This window comes from Drosophila eugracilis, unplaced genomic scaffold (genome assembly GCF_018153835.1).
Source record: "Drosophila eugracilis isolate 14026-0451.02 unplaced genomic scaffold, ASM1815383v1 contig_2029, whole genome shotgun sequence".
In the NCBI taxonomy this organism is placed as follows: Eukaryota; Metazoa; Arthropoda; class Insecta; order Diptera; family Drosophilidae; genus Drosophila; species Drosophila eugracilis.
The window spans coordinates 229,145-251,786 of NW_024572899.1; the positions used below are offsets into that span (position 1 = coordinate 229,145).

At 40.3% G+C, this 22,642-nt stretch overlaps 2 protein-coding genes and 1 pseudogene across 3 annotated transcripts in view; 2 read left to right on the forward strand and 1 right to left on the reverse strand.

Moving 5' to 3' along the window:
* The window catches only part of LOC108118347 (poly [ADP-ribose] polymerase-like), a 172,339-nt gene that overhangs the window by 126,245 nt on the left and 23,452 nt on the right, over positions 1–22,642 (reverse strand). The gene's annotated exons all lie outside the window — the stretch shown is intronic.
* On the forward strand, positions 15,298–17,041 carry LOC108118394 (annotated as a pseudogene).
* Positions 18,461–21,137, forward strand: LOC108118395. Its single transcript, XM_017231071.2, is given in 3 exon segments — positions 18,461–19,586; positions 19,588–19,982; positions 19,985–21,137. Coding segments are annotated over 3 exon segments (1,740 nt in total). The 5' UTR covers positions 18,461–18,474; the 3' UTR covers positions 20,218–21,137.

Genomic DNA, 22,642 nt, shown 5'->3' on the forward strand with positions numbered 1-22,642 from the left:
TGCTAAACTTTTCCCCTTACAATCGAAATCAGCAGTCCATATTCGCGAAACACTATTGGATGCACCCCATTATGCCCAACTGTCCTAAACTACCTTCGAACTTTGGAAATTGAGCTCTATCATACCCCAACTCAGAAAAGCGAAGTAAACGGTCAGGTAGAAAGATTCCATGCTACCTTCATGGAAATATATCGATGCTTAAAAGGCGAATACCCCACCTTTAAACCAAACGAGCTTATCTCAATTGTTGTAGACAGATACAATAACTCTGTCCACTCGGTGACAAATAAAAAACCCGTTGACATTTTTTTCAACCGAACTTCTAGAATAAACTACCAGGGGCCATCTAATTTTAAACAGCAAACTCTTGAGGACATTCGAGGCCTCATTGAACACAAACAAAACTTAACCAATAATGGGCGCAATAAAAATAGAGGCGACCCAATTTCCTATGAACAAGGTGACACCGTGTATGTCGCCAATAAACAGATTAACACCAAAGGAAAGCAGCGATTCAAGGCGGAGAAGGTTGAAGATGACCGAAAGGTCACTATCAAAACAAGGTCGGGAAAAATCTTTCATAAATCCCATCTAAGAAATTAATTTTTTTGAGATCAAAAGTGTAGTTCATATTTTTTTCGACAGGGAAGACTGGCAACAGAATATCATAACTCCTCCAAATATTGAAATTTATCTAAACAAAAGTGCGTTCTGAACGTTTCACTGACTCATAACCTCCTCCAAACACAAACTATTAGGATTAAGACAAAGAAACTATTTTATTATAAGAATCTAAAATTTCATGTGCACGTAATCCCCTGCCGACTATACAAGTGCGTCCACAATCTACGTGGCGACAACCCTCCACATTTTCAAATATGACGCACCGGTTATCCCCCTCCAACAAGGTACCGTCTGGAGGACCAATGGCGTTTTCAAGCTGGCTCACGTCATCAATCTAGGCTACATGCAGCAACTCATCGACCAGGTGGCAAACGAGGCTATGGTGGTAACCGACCAACGTATCAACGCACTGGTTGGCCACTATGTGCAACACGTTTCAGAGGGAATCTCGCGCATGGTTGGCGCACCAACACGAAGACAACGCTCAATCGACTGGCTAAGATCAGCCTGGAAGTGGGTCGCGGGATCACCGGACAAGTCGGATTGCAATGCCATCTTGAAAGAGGAGGACAGGTTGGCGAGAAACAACAATCAGCAGATTCGCATCAATACTAAGTTGTTCGACACAACACACGAGTCGCTCCAGAAGTTGAACGACGATTATCGGGAGAGTCAACGCAATAGATGGGGATTTCCACGTGACGACGGCCATTCTCCACAAAACAATTATAATAGCGGACCAGGTCAACGAAATACTGTGAGCCTGCCAACTAGGAAAGACTGGAGTGGTCAACACGAATCTCCTGGACCACGACGAGGTCGACACAATACTGGCGAAGGTGGACAGCCTCCCTTATCAAAACGTTGTTGAGGCCGTCGAATTTTCTAAACCTACAGTCCTGACAAACGGGACTGCTCTTTTGTACATCTTGGCTATGCCCAAGGTAGTGGATAGGAGGTACAGATTGATTAGGATCTACCCAACGATATCCGATGGGAAACAAGTTGTTCTGAAATAAAACACATTGGCGATGGATCGCCTGGAAACATACGCCCTCCTCGGAAAGTGTGTATCCATCGGCAACACAACGGTATGCCGAGAAAAGGATTTGTTTAAATTGGAGGAGGACAGTTGCATACCTAGACTGTTAAAAGGAGGCCAGGCCGAATGCGACTATCTGATGATCAACCAGGAAAAGGTAGAACTAATCGATGACGGCACACTCTTCTTAACCAACTTCAACGGGACGATATCCACACCAGCCAAGAAGTACAAATTAGACGGCTCGTACGTCATATAATTTGACAACGAAACAATCTCAATCGGCGACCGGAACTACAGCAGCTACTCATCAACAAACCTTATGGCAATTCCCGCCGTGCTAACCCAGGTAAAAACAACGTGTAACGAGCTATCCCTGAAATATGTCCATGAATTCAGCATGGAAAACCTGAAGAAGTTATCTGTCATGTCAGATGAGATTTGGATATCCTTCTCAGTGGAGATTGTCATCGCCCTCTCCATTATGACAACGGTATTCATTGTTTGGAAGAAAATAACGTCGACCAAAGGAATCCCTAAACTGCGGGACCCGCCTGCAAACCTGGAAGCGCAGGATACTCTGGAACCCGCAACCAAAGCCTAAAATCTGTGGGACACAGATCTGGTGGTGGCGAGGTGTTAACACCGGCCAAACGCCCCCTTCCCTTCACCGCCTCTCGACCCGGATACCAGACACCACGACTTCCCTCATCACCCTTCTCAGCCAACCCGACGGCCAGCAGAGACACAGCAGCGGTATGCTTTCAACAAGCCATGCAAATTATGATTGAGGAATAACTTCGATTTGTACCCCCGTGGCAACCAGACGACTGTTCTTTATAATAATAAAACAATTGAAAACGCTTACTGTTTTATTTTAACGTAGCTTCCTCTCTACACACTTACATATTGTTACGATATATATTATATACAAAATATATAAAACGGCTGTTCTGCCGCTGCGCCGGCAGCTAGCAAGCCTTAATGTAAGAAAATAAGGATGGATTCAATAAAGACAGGGAGTAGCGATAAATAAAGTCGCTCTCCCGAATAAAAATATAAAAAATATGAAAGAACTTATTTCCGACGCTTACAATGCAAACTTAACGCAGTTGCGATCTCACGGCGCCCATTTACAGAGTATTAAGAATTTTTAACTATGTTTGTGATTGCAGGTCCCCCTCATGGGCCACCATGTAACGTTGTGTCCCCTTGTATTCAGACTAATACAGGGACATTGTAAAATGGGTTCCCGGGCAATGCAAAAACACAAACAAATAAATTCACAAATTCATATTTAATATACGATCAGATTAAAATGTTTGATGTTGTACAATGTATAAAAAAGGCGTAAAGGGCGTCCCGCGTTAGATTCGCGACGTGCACGAATCCCGGAACGATTGAAAAGGTAAACCGAAGCGACGAAATACATTTGAAAGTTGAGAGATTGTTCCGCAGCCTTTCTGGATGTCGCCCAGTCCTTCGACCGCGTTTGTGTGGGCGGCATAATTTATAAATTTAAAACCTGGCTACCACAGAACACCCAATAAATACTGAAGTCATATCTTTTGCATAGAAACGTCGCAGTGCGATGTAAAGATTTCCTCTCCGAATACCATCCAATTGAAGCTGGTGTACCTCATGAGAACGTGCTTGGACCAACACTGTATATAATTTACACAGCAGACCATCGAACAACCAGTCTTGCAACAACCTCAACAGATCTGTTAAAGACGAAATCGACAATGTAAAAGCATAGTATACGATCGAGCTTCAGGCTCATCCAAATAGGCTTGAGCGGTCTTTAACTTGGAACACTAGTCATTCACGACTCAGGCGAAGAGATCTCCTCACCCATCAACAACAGCTAGGGCCGTTCTCCCAAAACCTTAACTTTTACTAAGATTTTTAGACTAAGATTTAAATCCTTGTCGACAGTCTTGGACAGTCTGGTCTGTACGATAGCACCTTTTGCAAGCTGTGCAGTTTTTGTGAGAGGAACTGCAGAGCCGAAACCAGCTTACAATGGGAGAATTGTTGTTGTGATTGCAAAAACGGTATTTACCGAAGGCACCGTGGTAGAGATTTCCCAAACTGAGGTTAGTGCTTCGATTGGTGAGACGGGAATAGCATTATGAACTTCATGACTGAGTATTCGCAGTGCTGTTTGAATTTATTCTTCGGGCGCGGACGACGACATTGCATTACTTTTTGGTTCCGGTAAGAAATACGAAAATTACCCGTTATTGCGAACAACGGAGATTCGGCAATCGTCTTGTTGTTTATTGCACTTATTGATGGCTCGTTTATTTGTTTGGATGCTTAATTTACCCTTGCTATTTGGCATTGCTGTCACCATCCATTCGCTATTAGGCTTATATTCTTTCCGGTTTCAGACTATGCTTACGTACGATAAGAAGAACACGTCTGCACGGTGAGAAGGCAATTTATGTATGTATATTTATGAAAACAAAGTGAAAGGTTCCTAGTACGCATAAAACGGCCCCTGCTCCGCCGCGTTATCATATATATAATATATAAGAGTTAACACTATTCTTTTCTCCCTTCATTACCGCAGGTGGGCAACTCGCGTGGCCGCGTGGTCCAACATTCAGCTTCACTAAATTCACTCCCGGCGAATTCCACAGTATCGGTTGTGCCGAAAAAGATGCCCAGTGGACTGTGTGTGTGACCGTACCTGAGTGGCTCAGGCCAAAATGGAACAATACGGACCACCAGTACCAGGAATAAATAAAACGCACAGAAACTAAAAGAACGAAAACAAAATTTTTAACAGATGAAAAAAAGAAGAGACATTTGTGTCGAAAAGAGCGACACTTCGATTTGAACTCTTGCTCAGATCAGGACTCACTTCCTTAAAAAAAGGGATATTTCCTTAAGTCAATTCTCCGATAAATAAATGAACTAAAAATCAAGAAAATACGAATATACCCTTTTAAAATCAATGGAGGAGGAAAGAGAAGGTATGAAATTATCTCCTTCTCCCCCGCTCTCTGAACTAGCATCACGAAATGTTCAGCAAAGCCCGAGCGAAAAATTAAAGTAAAACCAATGTACTAAAAAATAATCTTATCTCTTACGAAGAAAACTTTACTTTATCAACCACAGAACACGACACAACTGGATACAACACTGGTATGCCCCTGACGCACATCACATCTTCAAGTACAAGGCGCCCGTCATCCTCTTACAGCCAATCGTGGGAAGGGTGCATAAAAAACGTGTTCAAGCTGGCACACGTGGTCCAGTTCGATATCCGAGGAAGTTGCCCTGGTTACCGATTGGAATCAGAACGATATCGGGACCGAAACCCATGATTTTTGATAAAGTGGCTGAACGCAAAGTGACGTCCGCGAGAGGGATTCCCAGAGCCAGCGACATCGCCCCGAACACATCAGCCAGGAGCCGGCTTAAACCTCGTTGATCTGCAGGACGCAGATCTTGCGGTGAGGAGGAGTTAACACAGTACTCTTCCCTGACCCGCCCCTTCACTACCAAGGGCGGCACCATGCGCGGCCACGTAATCCAACAATGAGCTGCACTGAATTAACTCCTGGCCAACTGAACAGCAGCTTACGCTCCAGATCTGCAGCAAGCGAACCCGAAGCGATGCGCTAGCTGTCAACGGCCAACCGATGAAAACTTCAGTCCTGGGTGAGACTCCGAGCCAAAGCGAATACTAGCTTAGTTATAAAGTTGTATGATGACCAAAATAAACTTAAGGGAAAAGATGACAATTCTTAACTAATATTTAAAAATTCATATTAATTAATAATATAATAATAATATTATTTTTTAAACTACACAGATATATTTTATTTATTCCTCACACGCACAGAGGTTTAAATGATTAAAATTGGCGTTTCCTTTAAAACATTTAAGCCTATAATATACGTTGAGCAACTAAGAGTTTTTAATTGCTTTAGAATCGGGGCGGCTAAATTTCCAAATTTTTATTACGAGTTTAAATCAAAAAAAAATCAATCCGCAACAAAACCACGTCGAATACAAGAAATACAGCTTCACAACTAAAGCCTCGAGCTACAGCAGTTCTACAAAGCTCCCAAAAAGCCACCTGTCAACTTCCCGCCGCTGCTCATCCGTCTTTGCTTTGGCTGCTTGCCCAACAATATACATTGTGGTTCCGCTTTAAGTGTTCAAAGTACTTAAATTGTTTTTATTCGCGCATATTTTTTTTTACGTTTTCTGGCCGTTCATGTACCCAATATTCCTGAATTGAATTTTTCCTATTTTAGTTGGAAAAGCCTTCCTGTTCGCTTTGTAATGCCCATTGGGAGAGATAATAAAGAACTGCCTGTTCCATGCACTTGAAATCCTCGCAGATCAGCACATCCATCCACTCAAAAAGCTTGTATGGAGCTTTTTGTTATGTAGCTTTGAATAAATTCATTGCTGTATCTGACCGACGGGTTCATGTCATGGCTAGCTTCGACCCGATTGGTTTTCTGAATTAATACATCGTCACTGTAAAATTGTAGATGCGAAAAAATTTCTTGGGGAGGAGTCGTGTGGGACAAGCCGGTTCAGGCGGATTGGCAGCCTTATACCACGCTACGATGAAAACAGGTGATAGGAAACGGCAGTATTTTGAAGTTACACAAACAACAACAAACAATATCACGCATGAGAGAGTGCGACGATTACAAAATATAGACGATTGGAAAAAAAGTATTTAGAAATGCAAATGTAAATGCGCACGAAACCCAAAGATGTAAATTTTATGAATGCAACCGCAGCATATTTATTCAGCAGCCGGCCACGCCTACTGTACCGTCTACAAAACGCAAAACTCAATTATAATGTTGCGATTACAACACAATCATGAAAAACTTTGGCGTCCATATTTATTTTCGCTAGTTGGCGCTGAAAGCGCGTAGTTCTTGTTTTATTCGTCGCATCAGGTCATACTATACCTTTTCGGAAAGCTCATTTCACGCGCTTACACGTGTTTGATTGTCTTTTCTTTTAAGTCGTTCATGAGTTATAGCGTCGCAATCATGGAGCACAATAAAGAGAAAATACGGCATATTTTACAGTACTACTACGATAAAGGCAAAAATGCATCTCAAGTCGCCAATAAAATTTGTGTTGTTTATGGACCCTATACAGTTTCCATTTCCACCGCACAACGATGGTATCAACGCTTTCGTTCTGGCGTAGAGGTGATCGAATATGCGCCACGATTGTAAGTTAAAAACTGTAACTTTTCATTAAAACGCTTAAAAATAAATTTCCACATCTCCGCGCACAAGCAGATATCAGCACACACTTGAGGGTTGGGGTGAGTTCGCACCTCCACGCACAAGCAGACCTGAGCGCACCCTTGAGGGTAGGGGTGAGTTCCCAGGTGGACTCATCCAAGAGATAGCAAAGGGTCACGTCTTCCAGAAAACCAATGGAGGGAGGATCTTATATAATACCTGACTCAGGCGCACACACACATACCGAGTATCCGTGCATACAAGTATTTAAAATTTTAAAATCAAGTCAGCAGTATTATAATCAGCCTATGTCCTATGTTCTAGCTACTTTTAGCTTAAGGCTTTAGAAATTTTAAATTGGTTCACGATCGAATGCAAGTGCTGACAACTTGGTTACATGTAAATATATATATATATATATATAAAGGTAAAAGGTAAAATGTTTATTTCATAACGATAGTGCATGACGGTTTCTGACAGTTATTTCCCACACACCTGTATTTACATTCGTGGAACCATTGGGCATCGTTCTTATCAAGTGAACTTAGAAAGGGAAAATCTTTCTTACACGGAGATTTTGCAATAACTATCCCGCTGTCCGTAGAAACCATTAAATAGAATATTTATTACACTTGTCATTTCTTCCGCACACACCGATATTTACTTTCACTGAACTCTTAGGCCTCATTATCATCATCCGTTAATTTGTTCGCCATCCTTGTCTACCTTATCCTTCAATACCATATCACTGGCGTCTGGGGCTCCTATGTATACTCAAAACCAATACGATTGGTTCTAGGAGTTAAACATACCTGTATGCACTCCCTATTGGTAACATTAGGTGAATATAGTCTAGAGACTTTATAAATGACACCACTCGAATTGCTCAGAATCAGTTACTCAACGCCTCAGAACTACATTAAAAGTCTCGGTGCTTTATTGTGATTATCTTTATCATTTTCGTCGGTTTTTAAAAATTATAAACAGTGTTTACAAATAATATATATATACAAATACATTACAAATATTATAAAAACTTAAAAACTACATCCTTTAAATCAAAAATGGAGTCTACAATTGCATGTGATTTGTGTTCTATGGTTGTGAAGATGTGTGAGTTTAGTGAGCACTATGCCAAGTGTTCCAAACCTCGGAATGCCTTCGAGGTTTTAATGGCAAGATCTAAAACAAGATGTGACTTGTGCTACCGTATAGTCCCCAACTATAAATTTGACGAGCACTATAAGAATTGTGAAGGACCCCAAAATGCATTCAGCATTTTAATGAACAAGAAGGATAAAGGAAAACAACAGGAACCAGCTATTGTTCGAGACGATATTCCCTCAACATCAGCAAATGCCCTCAAGCGGATAAGAATGGATGAGGGTAAGGAACCAAATAGTCCTACAAAAAAGCTTAAGATTTCGGGATATACACAAGAGCAAAAAAGAGAAATTTTATGCCATACTTGTGGTATCCAGTATCTTGAGTCAAGGGAACGTCAGCATATGCTTACCGATTACCATAAGAATGCTTCATTCCGAGAAGATGTAAATTATAAAAATATTTCACAAATTGTGAGTAACTCTAAGTTTCCTGTAAAAACAACCAGAATTAAATGTCCAAACGAAAATGTAATTGACTTAAATGATTTTTATCAATTTTGTCAAACAAATTTACTTAAAATAATTGAGGATTGCATGTCAGAATATAGAGCAATCAAATTCTCGTAAGAGTGTACGGGACTTATATGAAACAAATAGATGACGGAGAAACCGTTGAAACCAGGAAACACTTTGGAACGGCATATAGATCGGTATAGCAAGTTGAAAATATTACTGTAGAATTAAATGCCGCAATAGAATCTCTAATAACATCGAGCAGTGAGTTCCAGAAAAAGGATTCTGGTTGGGCTATCAAGAACTTTGATTATTTTGAAGCCACTATAGTTAAACTAGAAAACATTCCTGCAAGCGGTTTCATACCAGCTCCGAATAGCATAAGATCGCGAAATGCGATAATAAATATTCAAAACACAGAAGTATTTTGTTTTAAGTCGGCAATTTTAGCATTTCTAGCTAACAAGCGATTTCAGAATGCTAGTTTTGCAACGCTATAACAAAAGAAATATTCACGGGAAAAATTAACGAAACCCGCAAACTACCCATAAATATCAATGCAGAATTCATTGTTTATGAAGGAATGAGACTGGATTTTTCAGGAATTGAGTTTTCAATTACCAAAAACGGAATAAGTCAGTTCAAGAAAAAAAATAAAGATTTTAGCATCAATGTGTATGAAATTGATAATGACGGTAAAAAAAATTGTGGGACCCACAGTTAAAACTCAAGAGATTCAACCAAACCACGTAAATTGCGTGCGTTACACACAAATATGATCCAACGCTGAATGAGTTATGGACTTATGAAGGTAAATTAAAAAAATTAGGTTAATAAATTTGAAATAATTTAAATTTTATAAAATTACATGTGAAGATTGCATTAAGTAATTTTGTAAAACTTTCAAAGAAATGACTTCAAGTTTATTTTACAAATATTGGGCCACAGCAAAAACTCCCAGTACAGATCCAATCGATGACGTTGACCAAGAAGGAAGTTTCTATGAAAAGGTAATCAACGATAGCTTCCTGAACAAACACTTCGACCAATTTTCTGGGAAATACGTAGGTCCTATTCATAAGAACTTTAAACCTAAATATAAATTAAGTGATCCATTTATTCCTGTAGTTTTTTTAATTTATCTAAGTGTGATATACATTTATTTATTACTGAATTGGAAGGAGATTTATACCTTATTCCTTGTAAAAAAGAATTTTACATAGCTCTTACACAAACTATAAAACTAAATGCATTAAATAGATATAAAATTAGGTATATAGATTCAGTACGGTTTCTAAATTCTAGCTTGGAAAAATTATCGAGCTATATGGACGATAGGGATTTTAAAATTCTAGCAACAAAATTTCAAGGAGAAAAATTCAAACAAATGCGTAGGAAGGGTGTATTTCCTTATGATTGTTTGCTTTACTTAGTTTACTTTTACTTTACTTAAGAAGTGAAGTTTTAATTTTAACCGATGTCTTCGAAAGTTTTCGAAATATTTGACGTAGAATTTATAAGTTAGACACAATAAACTATATAACTACTCCCTCAATATCATGGGACGCAATCTTAAAGTTCACCAAAGTACTCTTAGAATAGATGATGGTGATATGTATAACTTTTTAAAAAGAGATGTAAGAGGGGGTTTAACTCAATGCTGTCAGAGAATTTCCATAGAAAATAATAAGTACTTGAATAACTTTGATTCTAGTAAACAAAATAATAACTTAAGTAACATAGACGTAAATAATTTATGTGGATGGGCTGTGAGTCAACCTTTCAGGGTTTAAATTTTTAACTATGGAAGAAATCGCGTTATATTTGACTATAAAAATATATTATCTGATGATGATGTAGGATATATGCTAGAAGTTGACCTGGAATATCCTCCTAATCAACATGACTCTCATAATTATTTGCCTTTTTGTCCTAAAAATAAAGTTCCCCCAGGAGGCAAGCAGGCCAATCTGATAGCAGACTTAACTAAAAAAAAAGTGGGTACATAATTCATTTAAAACAGCTTCAGCTTTGTATACAGCATGGTTTGATTTTGCGAAAAATTCATAGGATTCTTTCATTTACACAATCATGCTGGTTAAAACCTTATATTCATTTAAATACTAATCAAAGAAAATTTGCTCGAAATGACTTCGAAAAAAATTTTTATAAGTTAATGAATAATGCCGTATACGGAAAAACTATGGAAAATGTTGAAAAGCGTCGTAAAGTAGTTCTAGTAAAACATTATGAGTCTAGACAAAATTCTCCAGGCAACTAGGCAACGTATAGCTAGAAATGATTTCCATAGCGTTGAGTTATTTGGAACCGATTTATCGGCAATTGAATCGACACCATCACAAATAATGTATGATAAGCCAATATACATAGGAGTAGCAGTTTTAGAATTATCAAAGTGGCTTATGTATGAATTTTATTTCAACTTTCTATTAGTATAAAGTCCATCTACGAAAATAACATATATGTGTACAGACTGCTTTATTTTATCATCAGAGAATGATTTCTATGAGACTATAAAAGCAAATCCCGATCGCTTTGATACCTCAAATTATAAGTTAGAAAATAAATACCAAATAATTCAGGCCAATAATAGAGAACCAGGAGAAATGAAGGATGAACATGCTGGAGATGTTATGACTTCTTTTGCTGGTCTTAAAGCTAAGGCATATTCTTGTGTATTTGCAAAGGATAAAAATTAAACAGAATCTGTTCAAAAAACTAAAGGAGTTAAAAAATATACTGATTATATTGAATGTATAAAATATAAAAAAAAACATTTTATGGAGCACAGCGTGTAATTCGTAGTACTTTGTATACAGAAATTATGAACAAAATAAGTCTTAATTATAAGGATGATAAGAGATATATTTCACCAGATAATTGTAATACATTAGCTCATGGTCATTATAAAATTGAACACATTATAAATAGTGCTCAAGATAATAATCTATGTAAAGTATATCTGTAAAAATGTAAATATATTTTGTATTATTAAAATTTTATTTTAAGAAAAATATGTAAATAAATAAATGTTCAATAATATATCTAATTGCGTTTTATTACTTAAGAATTTTATTTACAGAAATCCATGAGTTGTGACTAGAATCAAATCCGCTCCACTTAACAAATACTTGATTATTTTTTCTTTGAAGTATTTTTTCTATCAGGAATCCATTTCTTTCTTTAACTTTTTGTAGTTCCTGTTTATAAAATGACCCATCAATAGAGTTGCCTCTGTAATCTTGAATCTCATATGTTACTGGATATGTAGACTTAACTTTTATAACTTTAAAAACCTCCGTTGTCCAATTAGGTTCATATCCCTTCATAAACGCTCCCTTATATTTACTTATTCGAACAAAATCATCTACAGAAAATTTATGTTTTGGAAAAACTTTAGGGAAATTATACACCGTTTTCAAAATGAACTCCTCATTTCTAATGCAAACATCAGCAGGGTTCATTTAAATGAATATGATGATTATTTAATATAAATGATTATACTGGTTTACAAGATAATTTATGTTATGAATCCATTTATAATTTCCTTGCATACTAAATGTTCGATTAAAACGCTCGAACGCTTTATATTAAATGTGTTCATTAATGTTTTAAATGTTGAATTAAAGAGTTCTTTTCCTTGATCTGACTGAATATTCTTTGGTTTACTTTTGCACGCTTTAAAGACAGTTCTCATCGCTTCTGTAACATCCAGTGCGGATTTTGACTTCACAGGTTCAGCGTATGCGCACTTTGAGAATGTGTCAATAACAGTCAATAAATATCTATACCCTCTATTTTCTTTCCTAAAGGGTATCATTTCAACTAAATCAATTTGCTATGTATCATTAATCCCCTTCTGAACAAATTTAAAATTTCTCTTTTTTGCTCTTGTGTATTTCCAGAAATCTTAAGCATTTTTGTAGGACTATTTGGTTCCTTACCCTCAACCATTCTTATCCGCTTGAGGGCATTTGCTGATGTTGAGGGAATATCGTCTCGAACAATAGCTGGTTCCTGTTGTTTTCCTTTATCCTTCTTGTCCATTAAAATGCTGAACGAATTTGGGGGTCCTTCACAATTCTTAAAGTGCTCGTCAAATTTGTAGTTGGGGACTATACGGTAGCACAAGTCACATCTTGTTTTAGATCTTGCCATTAAAACCTCGAAGGCATTCCGAGGTTTGGAACACTTGGCATAGTGCTCACTAAGCTCACACATCTTCACAACCATAGTGGAGGTGCGAACTCACCTCAACCCTAAAGTGTGTGCTGATATCTGCTTGTGCGCGGAGGTGGGGAAATTTATTTTTAAGCGTTTTAATGAAAAGTTGCAGTTTTTAACTTACTATAGAATAAAGCATAAATTTGTTTAGTGAGGGTCTATATTGCGACCCCCACTTACCGAAATTTTTGCCTTTTTAGGGTAGTAGTGAGCACTTGGGGAAAACGGAATGAATTATGAATGTAATGTAATGATCTTATCTTATCCTAGACACTGGCTGGGCGGTCAGCTAATCAGTGAAGGGCCACTAAAAAAAAAAAAAAAAAAAAAAAAAAAGCATTATTCAAGCATTATCCAGTGGTATGCTTTATACGATTGTAAGTTAAAATGCTCTTTTCTAAAATCTAGTATTGAGTATCTTGGGTTTCAAGTAAAGGAAGGTGAAATTAGACCTAATCCACGTAAAGTACAAGCGCTATATAGCGACGTGAAATAAGATCGACCTAACGCCTTGAGTTCACCGCTGGTGGGCATATATGCAATGGTTTGACTTTGAAAACCAGTATAGATCAGGTGTCAAAATGGCTCATGTTGATTTCTTCTCACGCAATTCGATACCGTCCAAACCGTCTGCTAATGTTGCTACAACTCCAGAAAACAAGTGTGTTTTGTTAGCCGAAATATCCTTGTTGAAGAATAGATCGGTCACTTAGCATTATTGTATTATTGTCAAATCGCAACTAGTTAAATTCTCATCATTGTTGTTGTTCTAATCGTAGCTAGTTAACTGCACATCATTGTTTTGTTTTTCATCTCCAAGCTTGAAGCTCACACGCATAGACGAAATTGCAGTAAATTTGCATTGCAGTATCACGCGTTTTTCTGCATTATATTTTCTGCACGTTTCTTCGGCAGTTATTTGTATAGTTTTTGACTCAATCGCAACCGCTTGCAACTTGCCCCGCCTTATACATAAATAGTTTTTGACTCGATCGCAACCGCTTGCAACTTGCCCCGCTTAATATATACGAGGTGTGTTCAAAAAGTAAGGTGACTCTTCAAATTTCGCGAATTTCAAAATTTTCGATTATCGAAACCTTTTAGAAGTTATACGAGGTGTGTTCAAAAAGTAAGGTGACTTTTCAAATTTCAAATTTTTCAAATTTTTCGATTATCTTCAGTTTTGGGAACAAGAAAAAGTCACATGGGGCCAAATCCGGTGAATATGGTGGCTGAGGCATTATTGTGGTGTTGTTTTTGGCCAAAAAATCCAAATCCTTTGATCCATATTTTTCGATAGCAAAAAATCGCCGAGCTCGCAAAATAACTTGTAACTTTACGCCTCTCACAACCAAACAAAAGAGGATGTTCCATTGAAACTTGGTACAGATGTTAGGGAAGAGTGTACCAATATAACAAAACAAAAAAATCGATAATCGAAAAATTTGAAATTCGCGAAATTTGAAGAGTCACCTTACTTTTTGAACACACCTCGTATAGTTTTTGTACTCGCTCGCAACCGCTTGCAACTTGCCCCGCTTAACATATTGTAAACCCGCTTATAATTAAGAAATAAACTCGAATCCTAGAAAAAAGAAATACAGTCCACTTAATTCGCCAACATAACAAATTTTTGGTCCTTCGAGCCGAATATTCTGCGTTGAATTCGAGTTTATTTGTGAATAATAAAAGACAAACTAGCCGCCGTCATGAACTCTGTAATGCATCGGTCAATTCAACAACGTCGTGCCTGCAAGGGGCAAATAACTCGTACCCTTAACAGTGCTGTGGAGTTTTCGCAGGAATGTGATAATGTGGAAGCATTGCAACTGATGCTGTATCGTCTTGTAGCCACCTTCAACCACTTTATGGACCTCTCCGATGATTTAGTGGTATATAACCAGGAGGAGGGATATGAAGACCCTGGATTGGATATACCTGAGTACGAAGACAAGTTTTACAGAGCGCATGCCATATTTATTAAAGCCATAAACGAAATGGGGGGTCAAGATCATGGACAAGACCAGTCGAACATTTTATTATCAAGTACAGTGGAACGTCTATTTGAGGGACTAAACCAACTTCTGGAACGAATTCATACCTCATCGGGAGCAGCTGATTTAAGGTTTGGGAAAATTAGTATTCCCACATTTCCTGGCAAATACGTGGATTGGAGCCAATTTAGTGATTTGTTCTTAAGCTCAGTGAATAATAACGAAAAGCTTTCCAAGTGCCAAAAGTTTCATTATTTGAAATCTTATTTCGATGGGGGAAGCACTTTACTTAATCCTGCATATATTGTCAAAGACAGCACAATATATACGCATGTACTGCATTCAAAGCCCTGGATGTCGTAAATCGCCGTACCTTTGCCAGGGATACTAAGCTTTGTTTTAATTGCCTAAGTCGATCTCAGCAAGTCAAGAATTGTAATTCTTCGAACACTTGCCGTCAGTGCAACGCTAAGCATCACACGCTAGTCCACCCGGAAGAGTCTAGATCGATTCCGTTGGCCTCCGCCCATATGTCTGCGGCTGAGGTTAATATATGTCCTTCGATTGATCCTGTTGGTTTAAATACTGCTGCTGTCAGCCATCATACTGTGGAGAGGGACAACAATCAAGCCCTACTGCCAACTATTCTAGCTAATGTAGTTGACACATGTGGCAACAAGACCTCATGTAGGATATTGCTCGATACTGGATCAACAATAACCATGGTAGCTGAGTCGTTTATCCAACGGATTGGAATTCCACGCACGCATGCTCGCATCTCAGTTATTGGATTAGGTGCTAACCCGGCTGGAGTTAGCCGAGGTCGCGCTAGCTTCACTTTGCTTTCAAGGACTACGACTGCCTCATTGGAGGTCTCTGGCCTAATTATGAGTTCTCTGACTTCTTTGATTCCCGCTCAACAGGTGAAATCCACCGCTTCTGTCTGGACCAAGATTCGCAACTTACCGTTAGCTGACCCGACGTTTGGATTACCGGGAAAAATCGACGTTATTTTAGGCGCTGATCGACTGTGGAACATCTATACTGGACATCGCCGAGAGTTTGGTATTGAATACCCCATAGCACTACATACTAATTTTGGTTGGGTCATTACAGGCAGCTATAATGATTGTGGCGAACCATTTACGAAAGCACAAGTACACCACGCTTACGAAGATTTGGATTCCCTAGCTCGCTCTTTTATGGACATGGAACAGGTGCATCCGCAGCCGAACCGCAAGGGGATTCGGTAGCAACCTTCGGCCTTGGCGAGCGCTCTGCATACCACTGCCAGATTGGCGGCCAGTGTGGATGCCTATACGGCGGCGGCTACAGCCACAGCGGCAACCGGCGACTACGGCGATCATATGCGCCAAAATCCAAACCTCAGTCAAATCCACCAACAGCCCCACCAGTCCCACCAGATCACCCAGCTGCCCGCTTACCAACTGGGCAATCTCAGAGCGATCAATTTTCTTGGGTCGTCGCGGTTCCTCTATCACAGCCAGTTCAATTCAAATTCGCCGCAAACGAGACGCTTCACTGTGCAGCGAGACGGCTTGCCTGCATTCGCGGCTTCAGCGGTAGCGGCAGCAGCTTCAGCAGTAGCACCAATACCGCCACTAGGATCACTCGCACCACTATCCTCCATTGGCGGCCCAGCCGCCGCCCTTTCAGTTGCCCACCTACCAACAGAATCAATCCTACCGCTTTCAGCCGCGCGGTCATCACCGCACCGCCAGCAGCAGCATGTCGCAGTCCGGCGAGGATCTCCACTCGCCCACGTATCTATCCTGGAGGAAACTTCAGCTGAGTCGGGCCAAGCTCAAGGCTTCCAGGAAGTTATCAGCCCTGATCTCAGGATTTGCCATGGTGGCAATGGTGGAAGTGCAACTGGATCCCGACACAAGTGTACCACCGGGATTGCTGATAGCCTTCGCCATCTGCACCACCCTCCTGGTTGCGGTGCACATGCTGGCCCTTATGATCAGCACCAGTATGCTGCCAAACATCGAGACGGTGTGTAACCTGCACAGTATTTCCCTGGTCCATGAATCTCCGCACGAGCATCTGCATTGGTATATTGAAACAGCGTGGGCCTTCTCCACGCTACTGGGACTTATACTCTTCCTGCTAGAGATAGACATCCGGCTGTTGGGACGAGACGTACAATATCATCCTGGACAGGATCAGAGGGTCCGTGTGGTCACCGTTAAAACTGCCAGATGGATTTACAAACGGCCCCATTCCGAATTTGTGCTTCCTTTGAACTGAACCGTCGATCAGGGGGGCCGGTATGTTGAAGAATAGATCGGTCATTTAGCATTATTGTATTATTGTCAAATCGCAACTAGTTAAATGCTCATCATTGTATTGTTGTTTTAATCGTAGCTAGTTAAATGCACATCATTGTTTTGTTTTTCGTCTCCAAGCTTGCAGTTCACACGCATAGACGAAATTGGAGTAAATTTGCATTAGTATCACGCGTTTTTCTGCATTATCTTTTCTGCACATTTTTTCGGCAGTTATTTGTATAGTTTTTGACTCGATCGAAACCGCTTGCAACTTGCCCCGCCTTATATAGTTTTTGACTCGATCACAACCGCTTGCAACTTACCCCGCTTTATATATACTTTTTGACTCGCTTGCAACCGCTTGCAACCTGTCCCGCTTAATATATATAGTTTTTGTACTCGCTCGCAACCGCTTGCAACTTGCCCCGCTTAACATATTGTAAACCCGCTTATAATTAAGAAATAAACTCGAATCCTAGAAAAAAGAAATACAGTCCACTTAATTCGCCAACATAACAAATTTTTGGTCCTTCGAGCCGAATATTCTGCGTTGAATTCGAGTTTATTTGTGAATAATAAAAGACAAACTAGCCGCCGTCATGAACTCTGTAATGCATCGGTCAATTCAACAACGTCGTGCCTGCAAGGGGCAAATAACTCGTACCCTTAACAGTGCTGTGGAGTTTTCGCAGGAATGTGATAATGTGGAAGCATTGCAACTGATGCTGTATCGTCTTGTAGCCACCTTCAACCACTTTATGGACCTCTCCGATGATTTAGTGGTATATAACCAGGAGGAGGGATATGAAGACCCTGGATTGGATATACCTGAGTACGAAGACAAGTTTTACAGAGCGCATGCCATATTTATTAAAGCCATAAACGAAATGGGGGGTCAAGATCATGGACAAGACCAGTCGAACATTTTATTATCAAGTACAGTGGAACGTCTATTTGAGGGACTAAACCAACTTCTGGAACGAATTCATACCTCATCGGGAGCAGCTGATTTAAGGTTTGGGAAAATTAGTATTCCCACATTTCCTGGCAAATACGTGGATTGGAGCCAATTTAGTGATTTGTTCTTAAGCTCAGTGAATAATAACGAAAAGCTTTCCAAGTGCCAAAAGTTTCATTATTTGAAATCTTATTTCGATGGGGAAGCACTTTACTTAATCCTGCATATATTGTCAAAGACAGCACAATATATACGCATGTACTGCATTCAAAGCCCTGGATGTCGTAAATCGCCGTACCTTTGCCAGGGATACTAAGCTTTGTTTTAATTGCCTAAGTCGATCTCAGCAAGTCAAGAATTGTAATTCTTCGAACACTTGCCGTCAGTGCAACGCTAAGCATCACACGCTAGTCCACCCGGAAGAGTCTAGATCGATTCCGTTGGCCTCCGCCCATATGTCTGCGGCTGAGGTTAATATATGTCCTTCGATTGATCCTGTTGGTTTAAATACTGCTGCTGTCAGCCATCATACTGTGGAGAGGGACAACAATCAAGCCCTACTGCCAACTATTCTAGCTAATGTAGTTGACACATGTGGCAACAAGACCTCATGTAGGATATTGCTCGATACTGGATCAACAATAACCATGGTAGCTGAGTCGTTTATCCAACGGATTGGAATTCCACGCACGCATGCTCGCATCTCAGTTATTGGATTAGGTGCTAACCCGGCTGGAGTTAGCCGAGGTCGCGCTAGCTTCACTTTGCTTTCAAGGACTACGACTGCCTCATTGGAGGTCTCTGGCCTAATTATGAGTTCTCTGACTTCTTTGATTCCCGCTCAACAGGTGAAATCCACCGCTTCTGTCTGGACCAAGATTCGCAACTTACCGTTAGCTGACCCGACGTTTGGATCACCGGAAAAAATCGACGTTATTTTAGGCGCTGATCAACTGTGGAACATCTATACTGGACATCGCCGAGAGTTTGCTATTGAATACCCCATTGCGCTACATACTAATTTTGGTTGGGTTATTACAGGCAGCTATAATCATTGTGGCGAACCACTTACGAAAGCACAAGTTCACCACGCTTACGAAGATTTGGATTCCCTAGTTCGCTCTTTCATGGAGATGGAACATGCGCATCCGCAGCCGAACCGCAAGGGGATTCGGCAGCAACCTTCGGCCTTGGCGAGCGCTCTGCATGAAACTGCCAGATTGGCGGCCAGTGTGGATGCCTATACGGCGGCGCCTACAGCCACAGCGTCAACCGGCGACTACGGCGATCATATGCGCCAAAATCCAAACCTCAGTCAAATCCACCAACAGCCCCACCAGTCCCACCAGATCACCCAGCTGCCCGCTTACCAACTGGGCAATCTCAGAGCGATCAATTTTCTTGGGTCGTCGCGGTTCCTCTATCACAGCCAGTTCAATTCAAATTCGCCGCAAACGAGACGCTTCACTGTGCAGCGAGACGGCTTGCCTGCATTCGCGGCTTCAGCGGTAGCGGCAGCAGCTTCAGCAGTAGCACCAATACCGCCACTAGGATCACTCGCACCACTATCCTCCATTGGCGGCCCAGCCGCCGCCCTTTCAGTTGCCCACCTACCAACAGAATCAATCCTACCGCTTTCAGCCGCGCGGTCATCACCGCACCGCCAGCAGCAGCATGTCGCAGTCCGGCGAGGATCTCTACTCGCCCACGTATCTATCCTGGAGGAAACTTCAGCTGAGTCGGGCCAAGCTCAAGGCTTCCAGGAAGTTATCAGCCCTGATCTCAGGATTTGCCATGGTGGCAATGGTGGAAGTGCAACTGGATCCCGACACAAGTGTACCACCGGGATTGCTGATAGCCTTCGCCATCTGCACCACCCTCCTGGTTGCGGTGCACATGCTGGCCCTTATGATCAGCACCAGTATGCTGCCAAACATCGAGACGGTGTGTAACCTGCACAGTATTTCCTGGTCCATGAATCTCCGCACGAGCATCTGCATTGGTATATTGAAACAGCGTGGGCCTTCTCCACGCTACTGGGACTTATACTCTTCCTGCTAGAGATAGACATCCGGCTGTTGGGACGAGACGTACAATATCATCCTGGACAGGATCAGAGGGTCCGTGTGGTCACCGTTAAAACTGCCAGATGGATTTACAAACGGCCCCATTCCGAATTTGTGCTTCCTTTGAACTGAACCGTCGATCAGGGGGGCCGGTATGTTGAAGAATAGATCGGTCATTTAGCATTATTGTATTATTGTCAAATCGCAACTAGTTAAATGCTCATCATTGTATTGTTGTTTTAATCGTAGCTAGTTAAATGCACATCATTGTTTTGTTTTTCGTCTCCAAGCTTGCAGTTCACACGCATAGACGAAATTGGAGTAAATTTGCATTAGTATCACGCGTTTTTCTGCATTATCTTTTCTGCACATTTTTTCGGCAGTTATTTGTATAGTTTTTGACTCGATCGAAACCGCTTGCAACTTGCCCCGCCTTATATATAGTTTTTGACTCGATCACAACCGCTTGCAACTTACCCCGCTTTATATATACTTTTTGACTCGCTTGCAACCGCTTGCAACCTGTCCCGCTTAATATATATAGTTTTTGTACTCGCTCGCAACCGCTCGCAACTTGCCCCGCTTAACATATTGTAAACCCGCTTATAATTAAGAAATAAACTCGAATCCTAGAAAAAAGAAATACAGACCACTTAATTCGCCAACAATCAGATAAGTGGCTCATAGCTGAAAAACTAAAAGATTCAGAGACTATATTAATTATTTCCAAGATGCAGAATAATGAGCTTAAAGAGCGTGTAGCAAATACATACGAGAAGCGCTCAAAGATGGTTTAAAAAAAAATTCAGAGAAACAGAAAAACTGGGCGCTTCGAGTAATCTCCAGATCGTTTAGATGGTCAGTAGCAAAAACGTTAGACAAAATGTAAGAATAATATTGGTTTGAGAACAATGCGAAGTATGTTAAAAAATTTGTAGATAATTGCATACCTATATAACGGCCAAACCTCCATTGGAAAAGAGGCAAGACCTTTCAATATGTAACCAATATGCGAAGAAATAGCCAAAGAAAACATAAAGAACAAGAGGCCTTAGTTGCTTCATAGATAGAGAAATAATGTTCCGATTTAAAAAAAAAGGCATTTATAATAATATGTTAGACGCCACAGTTTTTCGCAGTTTGTGGGCGTGGGCGGATGAAAACTCGTGGCAAGTTGCAGTGGCATCTCTTTAATACGTTTTTTAAAGCCTAACTTTCTAGCTTTTATAGGTACCGAGATTTTTGCATTTTTGGTCTTTCCAGCTCTAATAGTTCCTGAGATATCAGTGATTTTAGTTTTCCGCGATTTGTGGGTGTTAGAGTGGGCGTCGCAGGATGCTGTCATAAACTGCGCTGCGTAGGTATCTCAATCTTCATGGTTAATCTCAACTTTGTATCTCTTATAGTTCCTGAGATCTCAGCGTTCATAAAGATATATGTATACTTTATAGAGTCGGAAATGCTTCTATCTATCTGTTACATACTTTTCAACGAATCTAGTATACCCTTTTACTCTACGAGTAACGGGTATAAAAATGCTATTTATAATAAGACTCGTTTCGATAAAAAAAAACAAAACCAATTAAATTTACAACTGGCGACTGCTCAAAAACGAAGAAAGACACCAAACAAAGTTAAATGCAAAGTTCAAAGGCCCATTCTTTGTGACAGAGGTGTTGGAGGGATATCGGTATATTTTAAAGTCCTTGGTAAATAAGCGGACTTATAAGTTCCCGCATGAAGCTTTGGGATATATGCCAATAGAAGAGATACCCAAAGAGTTTGATTTGAGCGACGAAAGTGAAAACGTTGAATTAGACGTTGCATATCCATTGGTGGATTCCAATGAGAGTCAAGACGTTGAAAGAGACGTTAGAGATACATTGGTGGACTCCAATGTGAGTGCGTCAATATGAACGATGTAGATGAGTTGGAGGATTCCAAGCACTAGTAAAAATTGATGGATTTCAATGTGAGATTCCGGACATTGTTGGACAAGCCTCTGTGGTGAGTTATCAGCGCCAACGGATACACGAGTATAAAGAGAATAACATGTGAATATAATATAATGCGTAGTTTGACAATCCTTCATGATATTCTGTCCTGCATTGTTTTTTGTGTGTGATATCGCGCGCCCAAAGAGTTTTCTGTTCTGCGTAGCCTTTGTCGTGCGACAATGCGTTAGAGGGAGATGGTTATAGTGCATAACCGAGAAGGCGATAGAACAACACGATCAGAGACGCTGGTTGAGAAATTGAGGAGTCGAGGATTGAAAGCTGAAGCGAGCAAGTCGTGTTAAAAACAAAAAGATGTCGTAGCCAAGAAATCGCAAGGCCCGTGATATTGATATGGAATCAATCGAGGAGAATACTCAAATTCCGACATATATGTTTCGTTCGTTTCTTTAAAATATTAAATTACTGCTCCGATTCTTAACATTTTTGGTAGATCGAAAGGTATTTACAAAAATATACAGTCGGTACATTATTTCTCCCTACACCCATGAGTGGAAAGCATATTCTTTAATATCTCAAGAGTCACAGAAATTAAAATGTAA